Here is a 22419-nt window from a genome sequence, read left to right as displayed (position 1 = left end):
AAAAAATGTTTATTTTTTGTTTACAGTTCAAAACTCATTCCAGAGCTGGTAGCCACGGCGATTTTGCTTCAAACTATTTATTGTCGCGCTTATAATAAAATCTCACATTGCGGGCGTCTGAAAGGCGCATCAAATATAGCCGCAGTTGCTCCGCAAGCAGATTTCAGTGGAGCTTTATTTTTCTGCCAGCTGTGTGCTTTTCGAAAGCTTCAAGGAAAAAGCTGCCTATACATTTATATAGGCGGCTGTCACGCGCCTATCTCAATTGAGCTTTCATATAATCGCATATCGAGCGATTATCCTGCAAGGCACAATACACGCAACCAGAAATCTACTTTATTGTCCGTGCTTTTCCAAAGGAGACGCGACAGTTGTTTTTCGTCGCAGCAACCCGGTCAAACCATTCGGAATTTGATTCGGAATCCTGAATGGAGTCAGTATGGATTCTAAATCAAATGCAACAACCGATTCTGAGTCGGAATCGGTTGTAGCATTTGATTTGGAATCCATAATGACTCCATTAAAAAATCCGAACCGGTTCCGGAATGAGTTTAACCAACGGCACGACTAGACACTGGCATTCCAAAACTGTATCGCAAATCTGACTACCCCTTATAGTGACTCAGGTAACTGGTACTGTCAAATTAGAAACTTCATGAGAAAATGCATGAAACTAGCAACACTTTGGAATCTGTTACTTATTTCAAATAGTTACCGTGGCTACGAAGGGAAAACTAAAGCAACAACAAAACAAACCCAAAGTTCTACAGAGGAATTTATTTAATGTTCAGTAAAACGTGTAAAAACGGTGAATATTTCGGCAAGAAATGGTGGATGTATGCAGATAGTCCGACATATCTGGTACACTGATAAACACTAACAGCGGAATGGATTTCGAGTCAGTTGAATTGACTCAAAAACTCCCAACAATTCCCAACAAATCTGGACTCAGATTACAAACAACGGGGGTACATTGTCAGTAGCACGGCGCAGTAACTGGACGTCAAGCAATCCAGAGGAATCCAATCAAATGCAAATTCTGCGATTTCAAGACCGTAGACCTCGTAGTGGGGCATCGATCATACGATACGATCATCACCAGCTAGGGCCCAGGATGTCACTGTTAATATTACGTTGGTCCTTCAAGGCCAGCGGATACAGACGTACAAAAAACTGAACATGCTGAAAACCGGACGACGCTCAAACACGGCAAAGAACAGTACCAACATCTATTGCCCAATTCATAATTTACCTAAATTACTAAAAAAATCAAACTGAAATGAAGGCAGTCCTCGACGATTTTTTCTGTTTTCACATAATTGATTATGTTTTCTGCATGTATTTTTAACAGCAAAGCACCATTTCGAATAACTCGAATGATAAGTCATCTGCTAGATTTTTATTTAATCGGAACATGATACGTTTTGAAATTTGTTTCAACTGTTTTTTTTTATAATATTAGCCCTAGAATAAACTAGAATTTACAGCAATTTGAAGTTTTCTGCACTAATTTACCTTTGAATTTAGTTATTTTTTCTCCGTGTACGCTCATATGTGCATATATTGCGGTTGATAGTCAGAACCAGGATTTTCCTGCCCCCACATATTGCTTTGCTTCCTAACTGAAAACAACTAAACAAATCGCACATATAGCAGCCGAAAAATAACCCGGTGTCAGTCACCAATGAATTTCAGAGAAATTTAAACTTCAACGATTCGCTGTATGAACTTATTATTTTAAAGCTTTTCGGATAAGTAAAACCAGTTATACATAACTCAATAATCTTTCTATTTAATGACTATTATTGTGCATCAACAAACAAACAACACCGACACTATTGTAAAATAATCGCATTGTGAGAAACTGCGCGTTGCTGTGGTTTTTTCTAGGTATTTTAGCAACCAGTATAAATTGCTTCAAATGCTACAGAATGTCTTACGGATAGTGTTGCATTTGAAATAGCCCCCTAATTGCCAGCAGTTCCGATTATAGCCAGCAGCCAGATTGAATGGAGTCGAATGTCGTCCATCCAGATCACAATTTACGTTTCACCGGATTTGAGAGCTCAATCCGTCGAACCGTATCTAGATCACCGGCTTTGGCTGCTTCCAAGAGTTAGCACTCTAGATCGATTGTCTGAAGGCGGATTCCAGCGCAAATGCAACAACCGATTCCGAATCCGGTCGGAATCGATTGTTGCATTTGAATTGGAAACCATACTGACTCCATTCAGAAATACGAACCGGTTGAGGAATGGGTTTAACTGTGTTATCTGAAAATTTGCGTTTGGAATTCAAAATATTACCATATTTTATAGCTTAAACTTCTACTCACATGTAATTTTTTCCTACAATTCCCGTTCAGTTTGGTTACTTCGAGATACTAAAGGAATCAAAGAATTGTAAACGGCAGCCAGATGAAGTGGGGTGGATTCGCGCCACACGACCGTTCACATTCAGTGGTGTCTAGCAATTTTCTATTTCGTCCGAGTTCTCCGCGTCTAGCAACTGAATCTTTTTCCGGAAATGTTTTTTGATTGATCTGCAAATCATCATGTTTCGATCACTGTCCACTAGGTTGATGGTGATTCCGTTCTGTTAAAGAAGTGGGAAGAAATACAATCTATAGGATCACAAGAATGAGTCATCTTACCGAATCTACCGGTGCGTCTAATTCGATGTAGATACGTTTCGCAATCGGCTCGTCCTTGCTGGTCCATCGGCAGGTCGAAGTTGACAATGGTCACCTGTTCGACGTCGATACCTAAGACGAAAGAATCTCTCCGTAACCTGGTGCTGTAGCCAGAATCAAGTGGTGGAACTTACCCATGGACAAAACGTTCGTTATAATCTGTACCTGCTCTAGTCCGGTTCGGAATCGATCCAGAGCGTCCAACCGTTAGATCACCGGACAGTACCGCTACCGAGTGACCATCCTGCCGGTCAACCAACCGGCCGTTTTGCGTACCTGTTTCGATCGATTAACAGTTCTGAAAATAAGTTTACTTGGAGTTTACAACTGTCCTATACATCATATGACAGAAAATGATCGCTTGTCCGACGGTAATCACACAATTTCTCGTCCTGGTTGCGGAACTTGACGTAGTACTGTTTGATGTTATCGAGTGATTCTTGCTCCCGCGCCTGCCGAATCGGATTGGGTACGATGTACTCGGCAAACTCCATCACCTCGCGCTCGTACGTGGCCAAGAAGAACACCGACCATAACACCCGCCTCGTCCAGTACAAAAAATTAAAGGGTTGTGTACAGGACACGACCACGGTGACATTAAAAATGTAGCTTTTTTCAAGAGCGTGCAAATGTATTTTATCTATCACACATATCGACTCAAGTTCTTGCTCACTCGCCTGTTTTTTATGTTACAATTTGCTATATACCCTCCCCATTAAAACATAATTTATTGAAGGTCTTTTAACGGTGATCTATTAATTAATCAAGTATCTCACTAGGTGATTGGCATTATTTGGCTAATCCATCTAGTAAAAATAGGCTGGTCTGTCCAGAAAATATATTTAAAAGAAAAGATCCATATTTAGAACCGTGACGAGGAAGCCCACGCCCAGCAACGGAAATATACAGATTCTTCATGAAATATGAAATTTCATTTTCCATTTAAATTTTCAATAATGTATTAATGAACTTAAGTAAACAATCTTAAGGTTAAGTATTTCTTGATCGATTAGTGGTGAAAAAAAAGAAATTATTTGATAAATTACATTGTTATGCAACGTTCGCACTACCAGTTAAAACGGGTTTTATGCTATCTTGGTGACATTTTCTCTTGTTGCTAATTATTAAAACGTGTTATAACTCTGTAGTGTAAACATTGTATTATTAAACCAATTCTGCAGCGTTTTATGTTATATAGGTGTTTTATGTGGTAATAGGACTGACATAATTATATCTTCAGTACAGCGGTTTGTTGCATAATTTCAAACAGATATATTTTAAAATTTAAATTAGTATACCTAACCGTTCAATTTGTTGTATACTTTAAAACGCAATTAGAACTGTGTTTTAACTACATAGGGCAGGACAGATACTCTGACTGGATAAACTGGGAAAACAATTTTAAGTCCAGTAAAGAACACCCGCCTAAACTGCTGCTGGGACGGTAAGTTCTGTTTTGAAATTTTCCGTTGTGTACAGTACGAAACAAAAGTGTTTGAAATTAGAAAACAAAAAGTTCTGCTGGGAATGTGATTGTTTCTGATGCAATTACACTCAGGTTTTTTTTACGCAGGGGATACAGGCCGTGCAAATGAAAACCGCCTAAATTTAAAAAAAAAACGCGTAAATGAAAATCGCGGAAATTTCAAAATTCGCGTAAAAAATACCGCGTAATAAAACCTGAGTGTACTCCCCTACACTCAAAAAAAAGTAAACGTTATGCCTATTGATTTTACACATAGATTTTTGCAATTAACGGAGGCATATAGACACTATTTGCTGGTACATAAACCCAATGTGTGTATTTATAAGAAATATTAATCTTACATGCACATTTCATAACTATTAGGTACATAAAACCCCATTCTATAACAATATGCACATATAACTTATGTGTGTGCATACATAGTTTATACAGTTGACACATAGAAGGTATGTGTGCGCGAGATAACAATAGCATTTCTTCTTCATATGAATTTTAAGCGGTTTGAAGCAAATAGAATTAACGTTTGGATTTTTTTCAGTGTATATAAAATACTACGCTGCTGAACAGTGCAATAACTACAGAAGCACGTTGTCAGATGCCTTACTGATAAAAAACTAGGAGTGGGTAATGTCCGGGACGTAAGCGCGGTGTTGACGTAGGACTAAACTTGGGCATATCATATGACATTCATGGATAATTTGAGCCAATGCACTTTTTGAATGAATGTTTACTGGAAATTTCATGTCGAATGAGATTGCCACATTCACTGATTTTCTAGGACTTGCAAAAACCTTCGGGTTTGTAGATTAATTTGATAAACGTTTGCTTGTATGAATCACTGGTAAATGTACACAAGAATTGACAGGCGCAAACTTATTAAATGGAACTTTCTAATTCAATTCTTTCTCCATTATGTTTTCATCCTAAAAAGAACGGTTTGTAGATAACTATGTTTGGTGATACCAGACGAGAATCCTTGCTAACGATTCGAACCTTGCCCGAATTTGCTTCTGCTGCGTACATACACGAACATTCCCCTTTCGCAGCTCACATCGAATGAGCATTGTATGTCGGAATGCGATCTCTTTTATAAACTTCTTAGTGCAGATGGTAGTCCATCCCTTTGTGCGACAAATGAAAATATTTTCATCATTCGTTTTGGCGTGGCATTCGCTTAGTAGCAGGGTTGCCACATTCACTAATGTTCTAGAAAGATTTGCATTGTAGATTAATTCGATAAACATTGGTTTATATGTGTCATTGATAAAGTACAGCAGACTTGACAGGCGCAAACTCAATCCAAGTTATTAAAAGGAGCTTTCTAAATAAATTCTTTCTCCATTATATTTTCATCCTAATAAGAACGGTTTGCAGATAACTATTTTTGGTGATACCAGACGATTACATACACCAGATGCGTACATACACGAACATTCCCCTTTCGCAGCTCACATCGAATGAGCATTGTATATCGGAATGCGATCTCTTTTATAAACTTCTTAGTGCAGATGGTAGTCCATCCCTTTGTGCGACAAATGAAAATATTTTCATCATTCTTTTTGGCGTGGCATTCGCTTAGTAGCAGGGTTTCCACATTCACTAATGTTCTAGAAAGATTTGCAAAAACCTACGGGTTTGTAGATTAATTCGATAAACATTGGTTTATGTGTCACTGCTAAAGTACAGCAGACTTGACAGGCGCACACTCAATGGAAGTTATTAAATGGAACTTTCTAATTCAATTCTTTCTCCATTATGTTTTCATCCTAAAAAACTGTGACACCCATATTTATAGGTTTTAGCATTAATGTTGATTCGCATTAAAAGTAGTTTTTGAACTTTTTAAACAAGTTTTACATAGCAAACAAGGTATCAATAGCAAGCGTTGAACGTTTTCCTTTCGATTTATGAAACAAAATTAGTAATTCCTTGAGTAGGAGAAAAGTTATTAGAGTTCAAAGTGTACGTAACGCATCCGTTTTGAAAATTTTGAAATGACACCCAGTATAGTAAAGAAAGACGTAAGTCCTACGTCAAAATATGAAACATATGAAAACCAATAGGCTCTTTACCCTAGGCAGCTACAATGCGCCGTAAACATGGATTAACAAGTTACAACGCACACGCATGCATAAAAATAAATATATTTTATTCAAACGCAACACTCTTAAGCAGCACACACCGTATTGAATTAAATCCAAACCACCCCGCCCACCCACTTTGCAAATCATTCTGTGACACCGTGCTGGTACCCGAAAAATCCGCACACGGCCACCGCTGCCGAAAATGCATAGCGTCTACCGCTTATTGTAGTGCCCACACGCTGGAGCCATGATCTTACCCGTTCGATATAAGAACAAAAACTGATTCAAACGGGTACGCGTCACCTCTATTTATAAACTAACCGTATATGGTTTAGTCACATAGGTGCGAGTGTGTGCAAATGCCAACGTTGCCGAAAAGCGATAGCGCTTATTGCATCGCCCGGAGACGATGTTGTTCGTATGAGACAAGAGCAACAACTGATTTAAACGGACATGCGTCGCTTCTATTTATGACTTTTCGTCTTTCATTGAGTCACTAAGCTGCCCTCTTTTGACGGCTGTGTCTGAGAAATCTGCCTCACGAATGGTAATTTTCCCGTTTTTCGTGAACTTTTTAATTTTACCAATTTCCAAAAGTCTACTTTTATTGGGGAGATATTAAATTATTACCAATATTTAAGTTAGGTGTTTCTGAATCGGTTGGTGTATGAATGATTAAAATCCATCTAGTAATATCGGAGTTATAAGCGTGCAAACCTTACATAGTTTCGTTACATGGGAGATAGTTTAGATTTTAGAATGACACCTAGCCCCAGATAGTGGAGTAAGACATTTTTAATGTCAAAAGGGAAAACTAGGTCGTACGTCCTGAACTTTATACCCCAGTCCATTAGCTTGCCGGGTGTTCCGATGATATGATTAGTCAGCTTCGCCCCTTTGACGGTCTCCTCACCGCGAACGGCGTAAGGAAGTTTGATTTCTGGACAAAACTTTGCCATTTTGGCAGCTACTTCTAGCTTTGTATGACCTCGTCATACACACTCGTTAAATCTGTCGTCCGGATGGAAGTTACCACGACCTCCTTTGCCACGCCCTTGCTGGTAAACAGTTCGACACGAGCATGACGACCGCAGATTGTTCTTCCGTCAAGACCACGCATCGAATCATCTGCGTCCTGGGCATCTTTCAATTTTACAAATTCAAACCCGGATGGATAGCGAGCAACCCAACGTTTCTTAGCGGGCCGTAATAAAAAAAGTCATCCTCAATATCTTGCTTGCTGGCGTTATTTCCTAGCTCTTCAACATAAACATAAACATTTTTTTTTTTGACTCATAATTGGAACTATCACTTCACGTTTTATACACTGTTTATACAACGTTGGTTTATACCAAAATGTTTCAAAAAACAAATTTTGCCAAAATCCAGCAAAAGCTTCCCTTGTCCGAGTTCGCGTTTGATTCTTGCAGCAAACAAAACAGAATATTTTCTTTTTTTTTTCTTTGCTGTGTCAAGTGAGCTTGACGGCTAAGACCGTTCACGGTCCATCTCGCCGTTTGTAGTCTGGGTATGCATCGGTGATAGTGTGTTTGGGTGGTTGGTATATGTTGCGTTGGTTGTTCATGTTAGAGATGTATGTTAATATTCTTCAGGTAGTGGACTATTTCCTTCAAATCGCTTTCAATGTTTTCTTTTAATATATCTCTCAGTGGTTTGCAATACTCTAGGATTGGATAATTCACTCTTTGGTTGTTGTACTTTGTGCAGAAGTATAGGATGTGCTGTAGATCTTCTGTTTCTTCGCAAATATCACAGAGTTCGTCGCTTTCCCATCCCCAACGGTACAGACGCTCTTTGGTGAGGGTGTGTCCAGTTCTGATCCGATTTAGGATGATTTTTTCTTCCGAAGATAGGGCTAGCGTGTGGCTCCAAATTTTGTTTCCGGGTTCGTTCATGAATTCGAAATGCCATTTTCCTTTTTCTTCGGAAAGTTTTTGGTATGTTCTTGTCCAGCTTTCCTTGATTTCGTTTTTCGCCAAAGTGTAGACATCAGCGAGAGGAAGGGCAGTGAAATCATTTTGGGGTTCACTGGTGGTGATTACTGCTTCTTTGTCTGCTCTCTCATTCCCTGGTATCCCTTGGTGGCTCGGGATCCATTGGATAAGGATTCGTTTGTTTATCGTCAATTTCAGACTTTTAATTATCTGCCATGCTATGAAGTTTTCTTGTACTATGTTGTTGTTCAGTAGCATCTTGCATGATCCCTGCGAGTCAGTGAAGATAACTGCTTTTTTGTAGTTCTTTTCCGATATCACGTCTACAGCTTTGGAGATAGCCAGAAGTTCTGCATTGGTGGTAGAGTAGTTTCCATTTATTTTCTTCCGTATCACCGTGTTGTCCGTTTCATCGAACACCGCCATGGCAGTTCCAGATGCCGTTTTGGATGCATCCGTATATAGGAAATTGAAGTTCTTGTACTTATTTCTTACCGATAGGAAGTGTTGTTGCCAAACTTTGGGGTTGAGCTCCTGCTTTGCTTTCTGTCCTTCGAATAAGTTCGGCTTGATAGTATTTACCGTGTCTAGTCCGAGATAGGTTCTTCTGTTGTGCCAGGATATCGTCCCATCCTTTGGGTGGATCTGCGATACGATGTCGTTATGTTTGATAGCGGTGCTCGTCAGGAAGGATCCATTTCCTTTTTCTAGGTTGATCGCCTTTTCGATGAACGGCTGGATCTGGTTGGTGTGATAGGTGCTTTTTGCGATGTCTTTTATGGTTAGCCATTCAGTTCTCTCTTTGACTGGCAGCTGTCCTGTTTCCGCGTGGATGACGTTTATGGGTGTGGTTTTTAGGTAGCGCATTGCCGTTCTCAGGGCAGCGTTCTGGATTGTTTGAAGTTTCTCGATGTTGGATTTTGCCGCGCTACCGTAGATTTGCGCCCCATACTCGATTTTGCTTCTTACGATTGCATTTTCGATTTTGATAAGGGTTTCTGGGCTGGCGTTGCTGTTTCTATTTCCTAGCATTTTCATAATTTTTAATTTTTCTGCTCCCTTTTCGCGTACGTACTCGATATGCTTTCTATAGGCAAGAAGCCTATCGAGTATGAATCCCAAATACTTGTGGGTGTTATTGATTTGGATTGTTTCTCGTCCTAAACGAACTCTTAGTCCTTCAGTGTTCCTTTTCGAGAAGACGATTCCCGCACTTTTGCTTGCGTTAGTTTTTAGGTTCAGTTTGGTTAGTCCTTCGTTTAGTTTCGCAAGCATTCGATTTGCTTTAGCCTCTATGTTGTCCATAGACTCACCTACCACCAGTATCGCGAAATCGTCTGCAAACTGGATTAGTTCACAGTCCTCCTCCATAATGTCGTGCAGGGATGTGGTGTAGAGATTGAACAGGATCGGTGAGAGCGGGCAGCCTTGTGGTAGTCCTTCACTAATCTCTATTTCGACACTGCCTTCGTCTGTGCTTAGTTTCATGACTCTGCGATGCAGGTATGTGTGGAGTCAGGACAGGATCTTGTTCGGAATTTTTAGGGATTTCAAGGTAGTTAACAGTGTTTGGAGCTCGACTGAATCAAAAGCTTGGGACATGTCGAGAAAGATGGCCATTCCTATTTTTCCCTCCTCTTGCGCTTCCTTCACTTTATTTACTAGGTAGTTAACACAGGTTATTGCGGAGCAGTTCTTCCTGAATTCGAAGGAGAGTTTTGGGATGCTACCTTGAATTTCGGCGATTTCTGCTAGACGGTCCTTTATCCCCGCATTTATGAGCTTGAGATTTACGTTCATTAGGGAAATTGGTCTTTTTGAGGCAGGATGATTTGGGTCTTTCTGTGGTTTTTGGATTGGTCTGACGTCCGTTATCCTCCATTTTTCAGGGATTTCCTCTGTGACGAAGACTCTGCTTATCATTTCGCATATTTTTTGTTGCAGTCCGTAGTTTAGTCCCTTCAAGATTGCATAGGACATGCCATCTTCGCCTGGAGCCGAGTGGTCACTCCTTTTTCGTAGTTGCCTAAATAGTTCCGTGTCGGTGTGTGCCATTTCGTAGCCGTTCATGTCCGGATTTGTTTCTGTCTTGATTTTTGGGACCCACCTCATTTTGCCCTGGTAGTAATGCTGCATGAATGTCCTCCCTTCCTCGAGGCTTAGTTCACGCTTTTTATTTGTTGGCTGTGTTAGCGCTGTGTCTATCCCTTTAACGATGTTCCACAATTGGCGGCTCGGGGTGGACTCGTCTATCGCTTCCGAGAGTTGCTTGCAGTATCCTCGTTTTGCTTTGCGGATTTTCTTTTTAACCACTGCCCTCGCTTTTTGCAGTATTAAGTATTTCGACATTGTTTTTTCCCTATTGTATTCTTTGAGGATTTTCCTTTTCTCTTGGTAGGCTTCGTTTATTTCTTCTGTCCACCACTTTTTCAGGTAATTTCCTTTTTTATTTCTCACTGTGTATTTTGCTTTACCGATGCACTCGTCAAAGATGTTCTGCATTTCAAGTGGGTCGTAGATGAACTGAGGTCGTATCTGGTTTAGCAAGTTTATCGCTCTTTTTGTGTTTATTTTTGTTTTGGTTCCGGGTACTATCGGGATTTCGCTTCCTATTTTTGCTACTATAGATAGATGTATGCTGCCAAATTCGTGCTCTAAAACTGACCAATCTGTTTTTACAGCTATTCCTGGTGTAACTATCGATATGTCCACCGTCGAACTGTTTCGCCCGTGCGTCGTAAGGCATGTTGAGCTTCCGTCGTTGAGTAGGACGAATTTTGACTTCTCGATCAGGTTGTTCAGATGGATTCCCTTTGGGCACTGAGTGGATACCGGGTCCCAGCTTTTATGATGTGCGTTCCAGTCGCCTCCCACAAATATTTCGCCTGGTATACTTTCTATTACTCCAAAAAGCTGTGAAGTTTTGTCCCGGAGTTCAGCGAACCCGATTCTATCTGGGGGAACGTAGACCGAGATGAATGTGATTGGATCGAACCCTCTTATAATTTTAATGGCGATAGCTTCTACTGGCAATAAGTCTCCCAAGTCCACTGTTATGTAGTCGATGGATTCATGTACGAGGATACCCACTCCTCCGTAGCCTGTATTTCTTCTTTGTGACTCGAGTGTGTAATGCTTTAGGGTGAATGGTTCGTTTTTCTTTAGCCAAATTTCCTGCAGCATAGCTATTTTTATATTTTGTTCAAACATGAACTGGCTGATTTCTTCCCTTGTGTCCATTGGTCTGATGCTTTGGACGTTGTGCTGCAGGATGGCGATCGATTTACACTCCACCGTGGAGTTGTTGGTTGATTCTGTCATTGCCTTCGTTTTGCTGATGGGTTACGTTTTCGTCAATGATATTTTTTATATCAGCTCCAATCTCGATGAGAAGTTCGTCTCTGTCTATTTCCGAATTCGCTGTTTGAATTCTAGATACGATTTTTGTTTGTAGGGCCATCAGGGGCTTCAGCCAGTTCCTTGACCTTACTTCCGCTAAAAAGTCCTGTTTAAGTTTGTGGATGAAACGCTCGAACTCTGTTGCTTTATAAGAATTATTGGCGCAGTTGCACTGAGTATTTTGGGGGCGGTCTTGCCAATTACCTTTTTCCTTCGTTCCTGGATTTTGCTCACTCCGCGGGCTGATCGGTGAAGTACGTTGGCTGCGAGTGAAGCAACTGCTGTAGTTACTGGGTGAAATGTCGCCAAGGGAGGGGAATGCTTCTTCTTCGTTAAGGATGCTGAACCGATTGGCTAATCTTGGGAAGTTTTGTTCCGCTTCTGTATATTTTATTTGCTTTTTCCTCATCTCCTGTAGTATTTGCTGCCTTCTTTGTCTTTCCGGGCATTCGTTGGCGCTTGCGTTATGGGAACGTTTGCAATTTGGGCATTTTACGGTCTTTTTGCAGCCGTTTACTTCGTGATCTCCACCGCACTGTTCGCATCTTCTTTTGGCTACAGAATTTGGAGCTGTGTCCAAATCTCCAACAGTTTACGCATTGTCTGATCGGGAACACGTAAATTTCTGCTTTAAAATAGCAGCCGTATATTGTGACCTTGCTAGTGACGTTTTGGCCTTTGAGCGTCAACTTCAAATTGTTTGTGTCCACTAGATTTCCATCCTTGTCCTTTCGCTTTATTCTTTCGATTTTGAGAACCTCCGAATCCGGTTCAATGTTGTTCATTATTTCCTCCTCCTTTAGATCCAGTGGGACCCCTTTTATGAAATGGATAGTGTTGTTTGCGATTTTCGGTGTGAAGATTTTGAGGTTTTCCTTAGCAAGATCGATCCTTTTTAGCTCTTCCGCCTGGTCTGTTGCAACTTTGTAACGGAATTTACCGATTTTCGTTATTTCGACAAACTCTTTGAAGCCGGCCGCACTAAGGAGCCTGCCTACTTGTACTGGGTGTCTAGGGTAGTTTAACTGTATATCAATCTGTTCCAGTAGGATCTCGTGTGTTTGGTCACTTTTATTTATTGTGCCGTCAGGCGGCACTTTTTTATTACGCTGCTCCATCTGAGTGAGTTTGTTCTTCTCAGGAGCGTTTGGTGCACTCTGTGAGTTTTTCGGGATGACCCCAGTAACAACGGTTTTACTCGCTTGTAGTCTGGTCCCTGTGCGTAATGACCGGGTTCCCGGCTTTGGAATTTCCCAGAGCTCGCTTATCGTAGTTTTGTCACGTAGGTTCTCTTCAATTTTTTTTTCCTCTGTTCTATCTCACTATATAACCGTCACTTATCGTAATCTTCAATCGTTGAATCTCGAAAACTTTAAGTTTAACACCGGGATGAAAATTTTTCACGTTTGTACCGACGCCGATTTTTACCGCGAATGCCAGAATATTTTCTTTCCTAGCTGTTACGGATGTTGGTTGCTAGGGTATGCAAATAAACATTAAGAAAATTGAGACAGTGTTGCGCGAGAAATTCATATTTTATCATTACCGAGGGGTCGCTCAATGTACTGGTAACTGGCGATTAATTTCGTGAACACTTTTTTTCGGAATTTTTCATGAAGTGTCAGGTCGTGTCGTTGGTTTAACTGGGAAGGTTCGTAGCTTGGGAATGTTGCTTTAAGGATACTGTACACCTTGGTAATTTTATCGCGGGATTTGGGCCAGGATTTGGCGCTGGATTTTTATCACGGAAAATTTTCCGCCGTTATCTCTCCAAACTGTCAAAATAAAACTTCTGCTACTTCTATAAAAAATACCAGCTGTTTCAGAACATCACAAATTCTTAAACGTTATAAAACATCATTTTCCCCGACCGAAACAATTCATGTTGAATTGTTTCCGCGCGGATTTTCGGTGTGGAGAATTTAAAAACCCGTGAATCGGGTTTACACTTCAAGAATGTTGATTTTTCTGTGCACTTTTTTCCGTCACGAAAAATCGAAAATTCATCTCCCATTTGAAATGGCTGGGGAACAAAATCCCGTGGTCAAATTCCCGAGGTGTACAGGTTAGTTTACAGTTCGGAAAATTAGTCACAGGATTCTGCACGGCACTTGTGTCGAGATGATCAGGGAAAATTTTCCGCCGATATCTCTCCAAACTGTCAAAACTAAAGTTCTGTTGCTTCTAAAAAACACCAACAGTATCAAAATAGCACTGAATTTTAACCTGAAAAAGTACAATCACAGATCTATTACCTGTGGTACAATTTTCCTCTTCGGAAACAGTTGGTGTTGAATTGTTCCCGGCCGAATTTCTGTGTGGAGTTTTAAAACCCCGTGATGTTTCCCGCGGTTGGGTGTACACTTCATGAAAACTGTCATTTTTGTGTAGACTCACTTCACGTCACGGGATTTGAAATCCCGAGCTCCATTTAAAATACACAGGGACCCAAATCCCGTGACACGTTTTCAGAAACTAGCCTATAAACCCATTCCAGAACCGGTTCGGAATTCTGATTGGAGTCAGTGTGAATTCCAGCTCAAATGCAACAGCCCGGTTGTTGCATTTGAACTGGATTTCATACTGGCTACATTCAGAATTTCGAATCAAATTCCGAATGGTTTGACCGGGTCGGCGCACGATTGGTCGCAATGTATTTCTTAGGGCATCCCGTATAAATGAAAACTATATCTCGAATCCTCCATATTATACGAAAATTACAAATTATGGTTAGTGGTCTTTTTTCACTCGATTAACGCAAATAATCGATTAATTTCTAAAAAAAATCGAAAAATCAATAATCGATTACAAGCTTTCGGTATAATCGAGCAAATCGAGTACACTAAGAAAAATTATATGGTAACTATTACCATAAGGGGAGGTTAACGCGACTTTACCAGTAAGGTGGTTTTCAACCGACTATAGCATTAGGTGGTCCAGCATGTTCAAGTTTACTATACAACAGCTTTGTACCATAATAGTAATATTGAATATTCCATTGCAAGCATGACAATTGTAAGTGTGATGCTGAATGCAACAATATGTATAGTTGTCTTGACATGAAATTGTTTGTTATGACTAACCCAGTAGAATAGAAGGATTTACTATAATAGTAAAATTAAACACCTTGTTGTATGAATGACCATCGCATGTTGGATACTTAACAAAATAATAAGCATAGTCACCATAACCTTAACAACGACAATGTATTTCTTAGGGCAGCCCATATAAATAAAAACTATATCTGGAATCCTCCATATTATACGAAAATTACAAGTGTTATGGTGACTAGGGGCAAATCACTCTAGGAATGTATAAACTCTGTGCGATGAAACTTTTTAATCGACGACAATACAATATTGCGAATTTTTTCTTAAATCCACATTGCGACTTTTCAGCAATGCGCAATTGGGTCATTAAGCTATATATAGTTTTCCGTTCCATTCGATAAATTTTAGGTCCAATATACATAATATAACATGATTTCAAAAAAAAATTCGTTGTAATACGTAAAAACGATTTTTTTGTTTTTTAAAATAAATCTAATGTAAACTTGGCAACCATACATAGGAAAACAGCGGTTGTTTACATCTGGCCTATCAGGACAACACCCAAAATGAAAAAAAACTATATTATTTTTTTCTGACAGGGCATCATTTGTCGTGAAATTCGATATGTCAAACCCTTCCTATAGTGTCAAATCCAGACTGTCAACATATTTCTTTATTTTAAATTTTAATATTATTTTCACGTTTCCTGAGTTGGAAAAAAATATTGTTGCAATCACGAAAATCAGCTTTATCGATGTAAGTAATAAAAAACGACTTTTTTTTCTCATTTAATGACCCAATTGGGACGTTCGTTGAATTACGCGCCTATTTAATTTTCATCAGTGCGAGTGAGATAATATTTCGATGTTTGTTTTTGTTTCGATCGCACTCGAGTGTTTTCCATATAGCAACAACTCGAAGAAATGCTATTATTTAGTCTGTGCTATTATCTCGAGATAGACAATACAAAAATCGGACGTAATATAACCACAGACTAACAGACATAACACTATGAGGGAATTCCCTCAAAAAACATCGATCCGGCAATTTTTCCAGAACACTAGCTCCACCTTTTATTCATGGTCCCAAACACTCATTGGCTGGTGGGTTACCCTTCAGGTTTGGGAACAATTTTTCACTAGAGGTCTATCCCTCATATGCTTGCTCTTATGTCAGTGGCGCCATAGTTGCAAATGTGGCCACACACCCAAATAAAATTATCTTTAAAATGACCGTTAAAGCGAGCGAAGCATTGTTTTCGAGTGTTATGTTATGGCAAAAAAGTGCAGATTTTTATGCGTGAAACTATATAATAATTTGCAATAGAGTTTCATACATAATTCTTATAGTTGCTGGTAAATAACATCCATGCCTTCATGGTATATAATATTTATGTGGCCATCAATATTTTTTACACACATGATACATTAAAGTTATTTGTTGTGCGTTATGAGTATTATGGATTCATACATGCAACTTATATTTCGGAAATATGATATTTATTTGTGACAAAATGATATTTATTTAGCTTTCTAATGTGAAATGTGTTGTTTTCATTAATAATAGTCCTTAATTATACACATTTTAATTTTATTCATTTGATTACTTGCATAGTATGTAGAGAGGCAGATCACGAGGAATTCGTAGCGTCAAATAATCACAACATACCAGCAGTTTCCCTGTGTTGATAAAAATCAGGACAAATTCAGAAACAGTGGACTTACCTTATTCTGTTTCATTTACTTCTTGAGTAAAGTTTTTTTTCCCGTAATATTTTTCATTTTGTATGAATTACGCAATCTATAAGTATTTAGATGGATCATCGCAAAAAACGACTAAATATAGGCACATTTTCACACATTATTCTTAATGGGTTAAAAGGGTTCTTTGGATTACGTGGTGTTAATTCAGCAAGTAAAACTTCTGTTTTTTGATAACTTGAATAAAGAGTAACATGTACAGCAGAATACAGATGTATAATTGTGTTATTTGTAAAGAAGGCTGCATCGCTATGCTTTTCATATAATGTTTAATTACTATTATGCACAGAATTGTGATGCACCCTACTTTACATTATATATGGAGCATTCCACATAAAATTTATCACCCCAATTTTTTTAGCATTTTTTTCGATTTGGCTGTCTAAAATATTTGACATGTATTATTTTCTTTCAAATAGTAGTAATTTGCTTTAATTTTTTTAAATTATTTTTGTTCAATAGCTAATACTGCAATAACTGAAGAAAATATTAAAAATTGTTGAAAACATGAAATGTGTGCTTTTCTCAGTTTTAGAATGAAGTTTATTAAAAATAATCATACCGCTTATTTAATGTAAAACATTGAAAAGTTGGATATGACATTTTTTCTCTCAAAACATTTTTCTTAACGCCATTAACATTTTGGAAAGAATATTTGAGTATTTTTCGGCGCTATGAATTTTTCAATCAAACCCTGCGCGCGCGAAGCATACCACCACACTCTTCGCTCACACACGGGTTTGGCTGTAAGAGTTTCTACACGCCAGCGAGTGCGAAGCACGTGGAGGAACCTTTCGTGCGCGCAATATGTATACTATTCTGTGCATATTAATAAATAATTAGTATATGAAAAGTGTAGTGATTCACCCTTCTTTACAAAGAACGCAATTATACTTCTGTATTCTACTGTAGTACTGTACAATGTACAGTTTACATGTTACTCATTATTCAAGCTATCGAATTACGGAAATTTCACTTGCTAAATTTACATCACGTAATCCAAAGGATCCTTTTAACCTATTGAAAATATGTTCAAATGTGCCTTTCTCTAATCATTTTTTCTTTGCGATCCATCTAACTACTTACAGATTGCGTGATTCATATAGTATGAAACATATTTTTTTTCTGTTGACAACAAAACAAGTAACAAAATAAATCATCATATATATGACGAAAGTTGATGATAATTCACTCCCCAATAAGTTTCATGCCAAATGTCCATTATGCCAAATGTCCATTATGCCAAATGTCCCTTTACCCCCCAATAGGTATTATACCAAATGGCCATTATGCCAAACGTCCGTTATGCCAAATGCCCCTTAACCCCCAATAGGTATTATGCCAAATGTCCATTATGCCAAACGTCCATTATGCCATATGGGGTACACCCATAATTATGTGTTTGCAAGCATATAGAATTCATGTATTGCCACTAGAGCACTCTAGTTAGAGGCCATGACCTATCCAAACGAACATGGAATTTGACGTATACACAATAGAAATACGTCAAATTTCGTGTTCGTTTGGATACGTCATGGACTCTTGGCCACACTCTAACTAGAGTGTTCTAATTGCCACACATTGAAATGATATTTTTCAAAGGGCGTGTATATAAATTTTATGAGACGTGCTAAAAATTTATATTTGAAGCGCATATTAATCATATTTTGCTTCATAGATCTAATTATACACAAATAATTTTTATATGACTCATATAAAATTTATGAATGAGAAATTTATCTTCTTTTCCGCATAAAAATTAGATTTGGTTTTTTACCGTGTAGTAATATAACAATTATTCTGAAGTGACATTCCCCTTGAGACAGAAAAATTCTCTATCGATGACTATAGTCGAATAGAAATGAACTGTAACAAAACCACGATTTTCACTGTGACAGTACAGTAATTTAATAATAATTTACTGTAAGTTTTAGTGGTATTCTACAACACAAAAACAATAAACTTTAACGTTTTTACAGTAAATTTCAATGTAAAATAGACTTTTACAGTAAAAAAGAGGGGTGGTTATGTATCTTAATATTAAAAAAATCGGTTTTTCTCCATGCACTTTTTTCTCTAAAACAGTGAAATTAAATGTGAATTTACTGTATTAGTTTTTTGCTTAACAGCAAAATTAATTCTTACATGAAATTTATCGTAAATCTATTGTGAGAACTCTGCATCGAACAATGTTGAAACAGTAATAACTATAATATTTATTGTTTTATGATTGTTTATAGGGTAAATGCTACTGTAAAATTCTATTCGGGTAAAGAAAGCTCTCCGTGTGCATAAATTTGTTTCCCAGTGTACAATCTGTACGGTTGGCATCCCTGTTATACGATCGTTCCTAGTGAAGTTCAGTCGGAAATGAGCCGGAATTCTGGCTGGTTCTAGATACTATTCCGGTTCCAATGACACAACCGATTCTAGTTAGAAACGGTTGTGTCATTGGAGCCCGAATAGTAACCAGAATCAGCCAGAATTCCGGTTGATTTTATGGTTGAACTTTACTGGGTTAAAGGGCTAATGTCACGCACATGTCTTTTTTGACAGTTCCTCGCAACGGTCGTTTACTTTTTTTCATAAAGTTCTTTCGTTTTATGCTGTGTTCAGCATAGATGTCAAATCTTTTCGCATCGCGTTTCCATTTTGAGCATCATCGGGCTTAGGCAGGCTTGAGATAGCGTCGAAATTTTACGAATTTGTGGTGAGGATTCGTGTTCTTGTGTTCCGTAAAGTTATTGACCGTACAGCAGGATGCCTCCGGAAACGGTTGCGCAGGGTATCGAGCTGACCGATCACACCTGCAGGTTGTGTTTAGCGAACGATCAGGAAATCAGTCCTATGGTGGACGCGCTCAGCCAGGAAGAGTTGAAGAATGTCGTGGAGGGCTTACTAAAGATCGATGTGCGCTCAATTTGTATTGTAGGGTGGATAATTTTTTATCGTGAAATTTGTTATTCTAGCTCAACGGCTGTGGTCCATTCCAAAATGCCTGCTCGAATTGTGTGGTGAAGGTTCGATTGATTGAAAACATTAGGAATGAGTTCGACGGTAGCAATAAGATATTTGATGTTATGTGGACGTAAGTATTAAGTAGCAAACCAGAGATGGATCAAGGTTTCTTTGTTTCATGTGTCCCCTGTGAAATTACATAAACAGCTGGTAAAACCAATAGTATATGTTTTCCTATGTTACTATACTCAAACTCTAACTATCCTTGACCTGAGTAATGGTAAAACCAACAGGTTACCGAGCGATTAAATAATAAATTACAAATTACAAACAATATCGGGCGAATGACTATCTAGTTGTTCGCCCGATATTGTTGAAATTCTCAATAAACAAATTACAAATTGTTAATATAAATTGAACAAAATGCCTGGATTAAAATATTTTCATTGTTTTTTTACTTAGGCAATATAAGCGAATCCACTACCCAGAGCCGATTCTGCCGGCCAAGAAAGGAAGACCGAAAATTGAAAAGAAAAGTCCTCAGGCACAGAAGATTACGGCCGCGTACATTATAGATGGCATGGTTATTGAGAACACCGAAATAGAGTACGTCCAGGATGAGGGGGCCGATTTCTACATAAAGAGTGAAGGCCACGATAGTATCATCAAGCAGGAAGGAGAGGACGATTCAATTAGCGATGGTGTTCAGGCTGAAGACGACCACCAAACCATGGATGAAACGGTCGAGGAAGAGTATGTCTACGAAGACGTACCGATGGTGGATGACAATCGAATGCACGAGGAATATTTGACAGATGAACCAAGAGATGAATCTAGAAAGGAGAATAGTGCGGATGAAAAGGATGAATCCTTTAAGGGAACTTTCATTCAAGAAGATGCAGGTTATTACGATAAGACTATTCCATGCTGCTACATTTGCCTGGATCGATTTGATTGTCCTTCTGAAGTCGTGATGCATTTGAATGAAATCCATGCCGACATGCTTCCTTTCCATTGTGACAAATGTTTGGGCTATTTCGATACCTTGGAGGATGTTAACAAACATTACATTTCCCATGTGTATGAGTTTGTTTGCCTGTACTGTCCAAGACGTTATTGTTCCGAACAATATTTGGCAAATCACAATTTGGTTTGCAAGGATTTTAGCTGTAGTTTGTGTGACGCAACGTTTGAGTTGTCAAGCCACTTGAAGATCCATCAACGCCAAGCTCATGCTGTTGGGCTTAGACAATCCGGTAGAAAAAAGAATATTTGCGACACGTGTGGCAAGGCTTTCATGCATGCTTGCAATTTATCTCGTCACCTAAAAAATAAACGATGCGGAAGAAACAGTAAGCAACAGGTGATTGTAAAAAAGAGGAAGTTCAAGCCTGATCCAGATGCAGTGATCGAAGATGAAGTTGATGATGATAGGGAATTGAAGATTCGCCCTCCGCTGACCTGTCAGGTGTGTAGCAAGAAACTCGATAGCAACAGCAGTTTGGCTCGGCATATTGAAAAGGAGCACCAAGATTTCAACATCCCGCTCTTCTCGTGTAACATTTGCCCGAAGAAATTTACTACTTTCGAAAAATGCATTCGTCATCGCGCCTTTCATAAGAAATCCAAGAAATCTCCGATGCCGATCAACAAAAAAGATCCATCGGAAAATACATGCAAGATTTGCAACAAACAGTTCCGCCTTGATCACATGCTACTTAAGCACCTGTCCGAGATTCACCAGCTTACACTGGAACTGTTCCGTTGCGATCAGTGTGGCAAAAAGTTCTCCACCGAACCGAAACTACGCAAGCACCAATATAACACTCATCGAGAGAACAAAAACCTTTACGTCTGCTCCCATTGTGGGCAAAAGTTTGAAAAGAAACTGACACTGAAGGATCACGAAACCAAACACTTGAACGCACCGGCCTATCAGTGCGATATTTGTCTGAAAACGTTTATTCACAAGCACAGTCTAGACCGTCACGCATTGGTGCATTCGGATGAGAAGAACTTTGAGTGCGAATTCTGTCACAAAACGTTCAAGCGAAACACAACGCTGGTCATTCACAGACGTATTCACACCGGAGAGAAGCCATACGAATGTGTTCCGTGCGGTCAACGGTTCATTGATTCCAGCACGCTGATCAAGCACAGGCAGCGAATGCATCCGAAAGCTGAATAAAGTAGCAGCAGTAAGTCACCATTAATACACAATATTGGTCTATTTGGTAATAACATTTTAGTTTTCGAATGTAGACATACTTACAATAAAATGGTTATTTTGAAGCAATTTCTTTTTTTCGCTTAGAGAACATGAGAAAGTATGCTTTTTGGGATACACTTCTGAACTTATCGAACGCTATTTTAATGAATCTGTACAACGAAACTTTTTATTTTATGCAATCTAGAGAATTGTTTGATTATTACTTGACCGACAAACAGTTAATCAACAGGCGATTTTCTAGTTTGGTGAAAGATTCCTTTGTAATCTGACAGTAGCATTTTTTTTTAATTTTGTGCTACATCTATTTAATTTTTTTTTAGTTGGTGAATGGAGAACAGTGAGTCTAGTTTAGTTTTCGTTTTTGACTTTGCACCAAACAGGTGTAGCCGATGCTACACTCATTTAAAATTGGGTGTAATCAGTCTCTCTTTTTTTGCACTACACCCGTGTAGCACCAAGAAAAAAACGAAAACGGTATGCAAACTAGGCTCGAGTTTACTATCCAAGTGAGTCTTCAAGCTGTTCTCAATCCCTATTCGACGGCTTTCACGCCCGCGTTACGGTTTGGTAAACCGTAAACTGGTGTCGAAGGGGGCCAATTAAGGTTGTCTGACGAATTCTTGATGGTCACATCATTAACGTTTCTGCATTAACATCGGCAGACAGACTGTTGATTATAAGATTAGGTAATTTGTAAAAGTCATATTCACACAGAAAAAAAATCTTGGTACAAGTAATGGCGTTTTCGTTTTTTCTTGGTGCTACAATGGTGTAGTGCAAAGAAAGAGATAGACTGATTACACCC

The 22419-nt window shown here is 38.9% G+C and overlaps 2 protein-coding genes across 2 annotated transcripts; one reads left to right on the top strand and one right to left on the bottom strand.

The window, feature by feature from the left end:
* Positions 1-7848: 7848 nt before the first annotated feature.
* On the bottom strand, positions 7849-9705 carry LOC131680553 (uncharacterized). The gene has a single exon (XM_058961268.1). It carries the CDS (start codon positions 9703-9705, stop codon positions 7849-7851), a length of 1857 nt encoding a protein of 618 aa, XP_058817251.1.
* A 9336-nt stretch (positions 9706-19041) lies between these two features.
* LOC131683715 (zinc finger protein 623-like) lies at positions 19042-21676 on the top strand. The gene is made up of 3 exons (XM_058965949.1): positions 19042-19336; positions 19396-19514; positions 19847-21676. The coding sequence occupies exons 1-3, from the start codon at positions 19187-19189 to the stop codon at positions 21570-21572; spliced, it is 1995 nt and encodes a 664-aa protein (XP_058821932.1). The 5' UTR covers positions 19042-19186; the 3' UTR covers positions 21573-21676.
* Positions 21677-22419: the final 743 nt, after the last annotated feature.

This window comes from Topomyia yanbarensis, chromosome 2, assembly GCF_030247195.1.
Source record: "Topomyia yanbarensis strain Yona2022 chromosome 2, ASM3024719v1, whole genome shotgun sequence".
Classification (NCBI taxonomy): Eukaryota; Metazoa; Arthropoda; class Insecta; order Diptera; family Culicidae; genus Topomyia; species Topomyia yanbarensis.
The sequence above is the reverse complement of the archived record's forward strand: the minus strand, read 5'-3'. Positions and strand labels throughout refer to the sequence as shown.

Coding starts and splice junctions, on each gene's coding strand:
- LOC131680553 (XM_058961268.1), bottom strand. CDS start 9,705: ATGAAACTAAGCACAGACGAAGGCAGTGTCGAAATAGAGATTAGTGAA.
- LOC131683715 (XM_058965949.1), top strand. CDS start 19,187: ATGCCTCCGGAAACGGTTGCGCAGGGTATCGAGCTGACCGATCACACC. Junction 19,337..19,395: donor AGGGCTTACTAAAGATCGAT/GTGCGCTCAATT, acceptor TTGTTATTCTAG/CTCAACGGCTGTGGTCCATT. Junction 19,515..19,846: donor ATATTTGATGTTATGTGGAC/GTAAGTATTAAG, acceptor TTTTTTACTTAG/GCAATATAAGCGAATCCACT.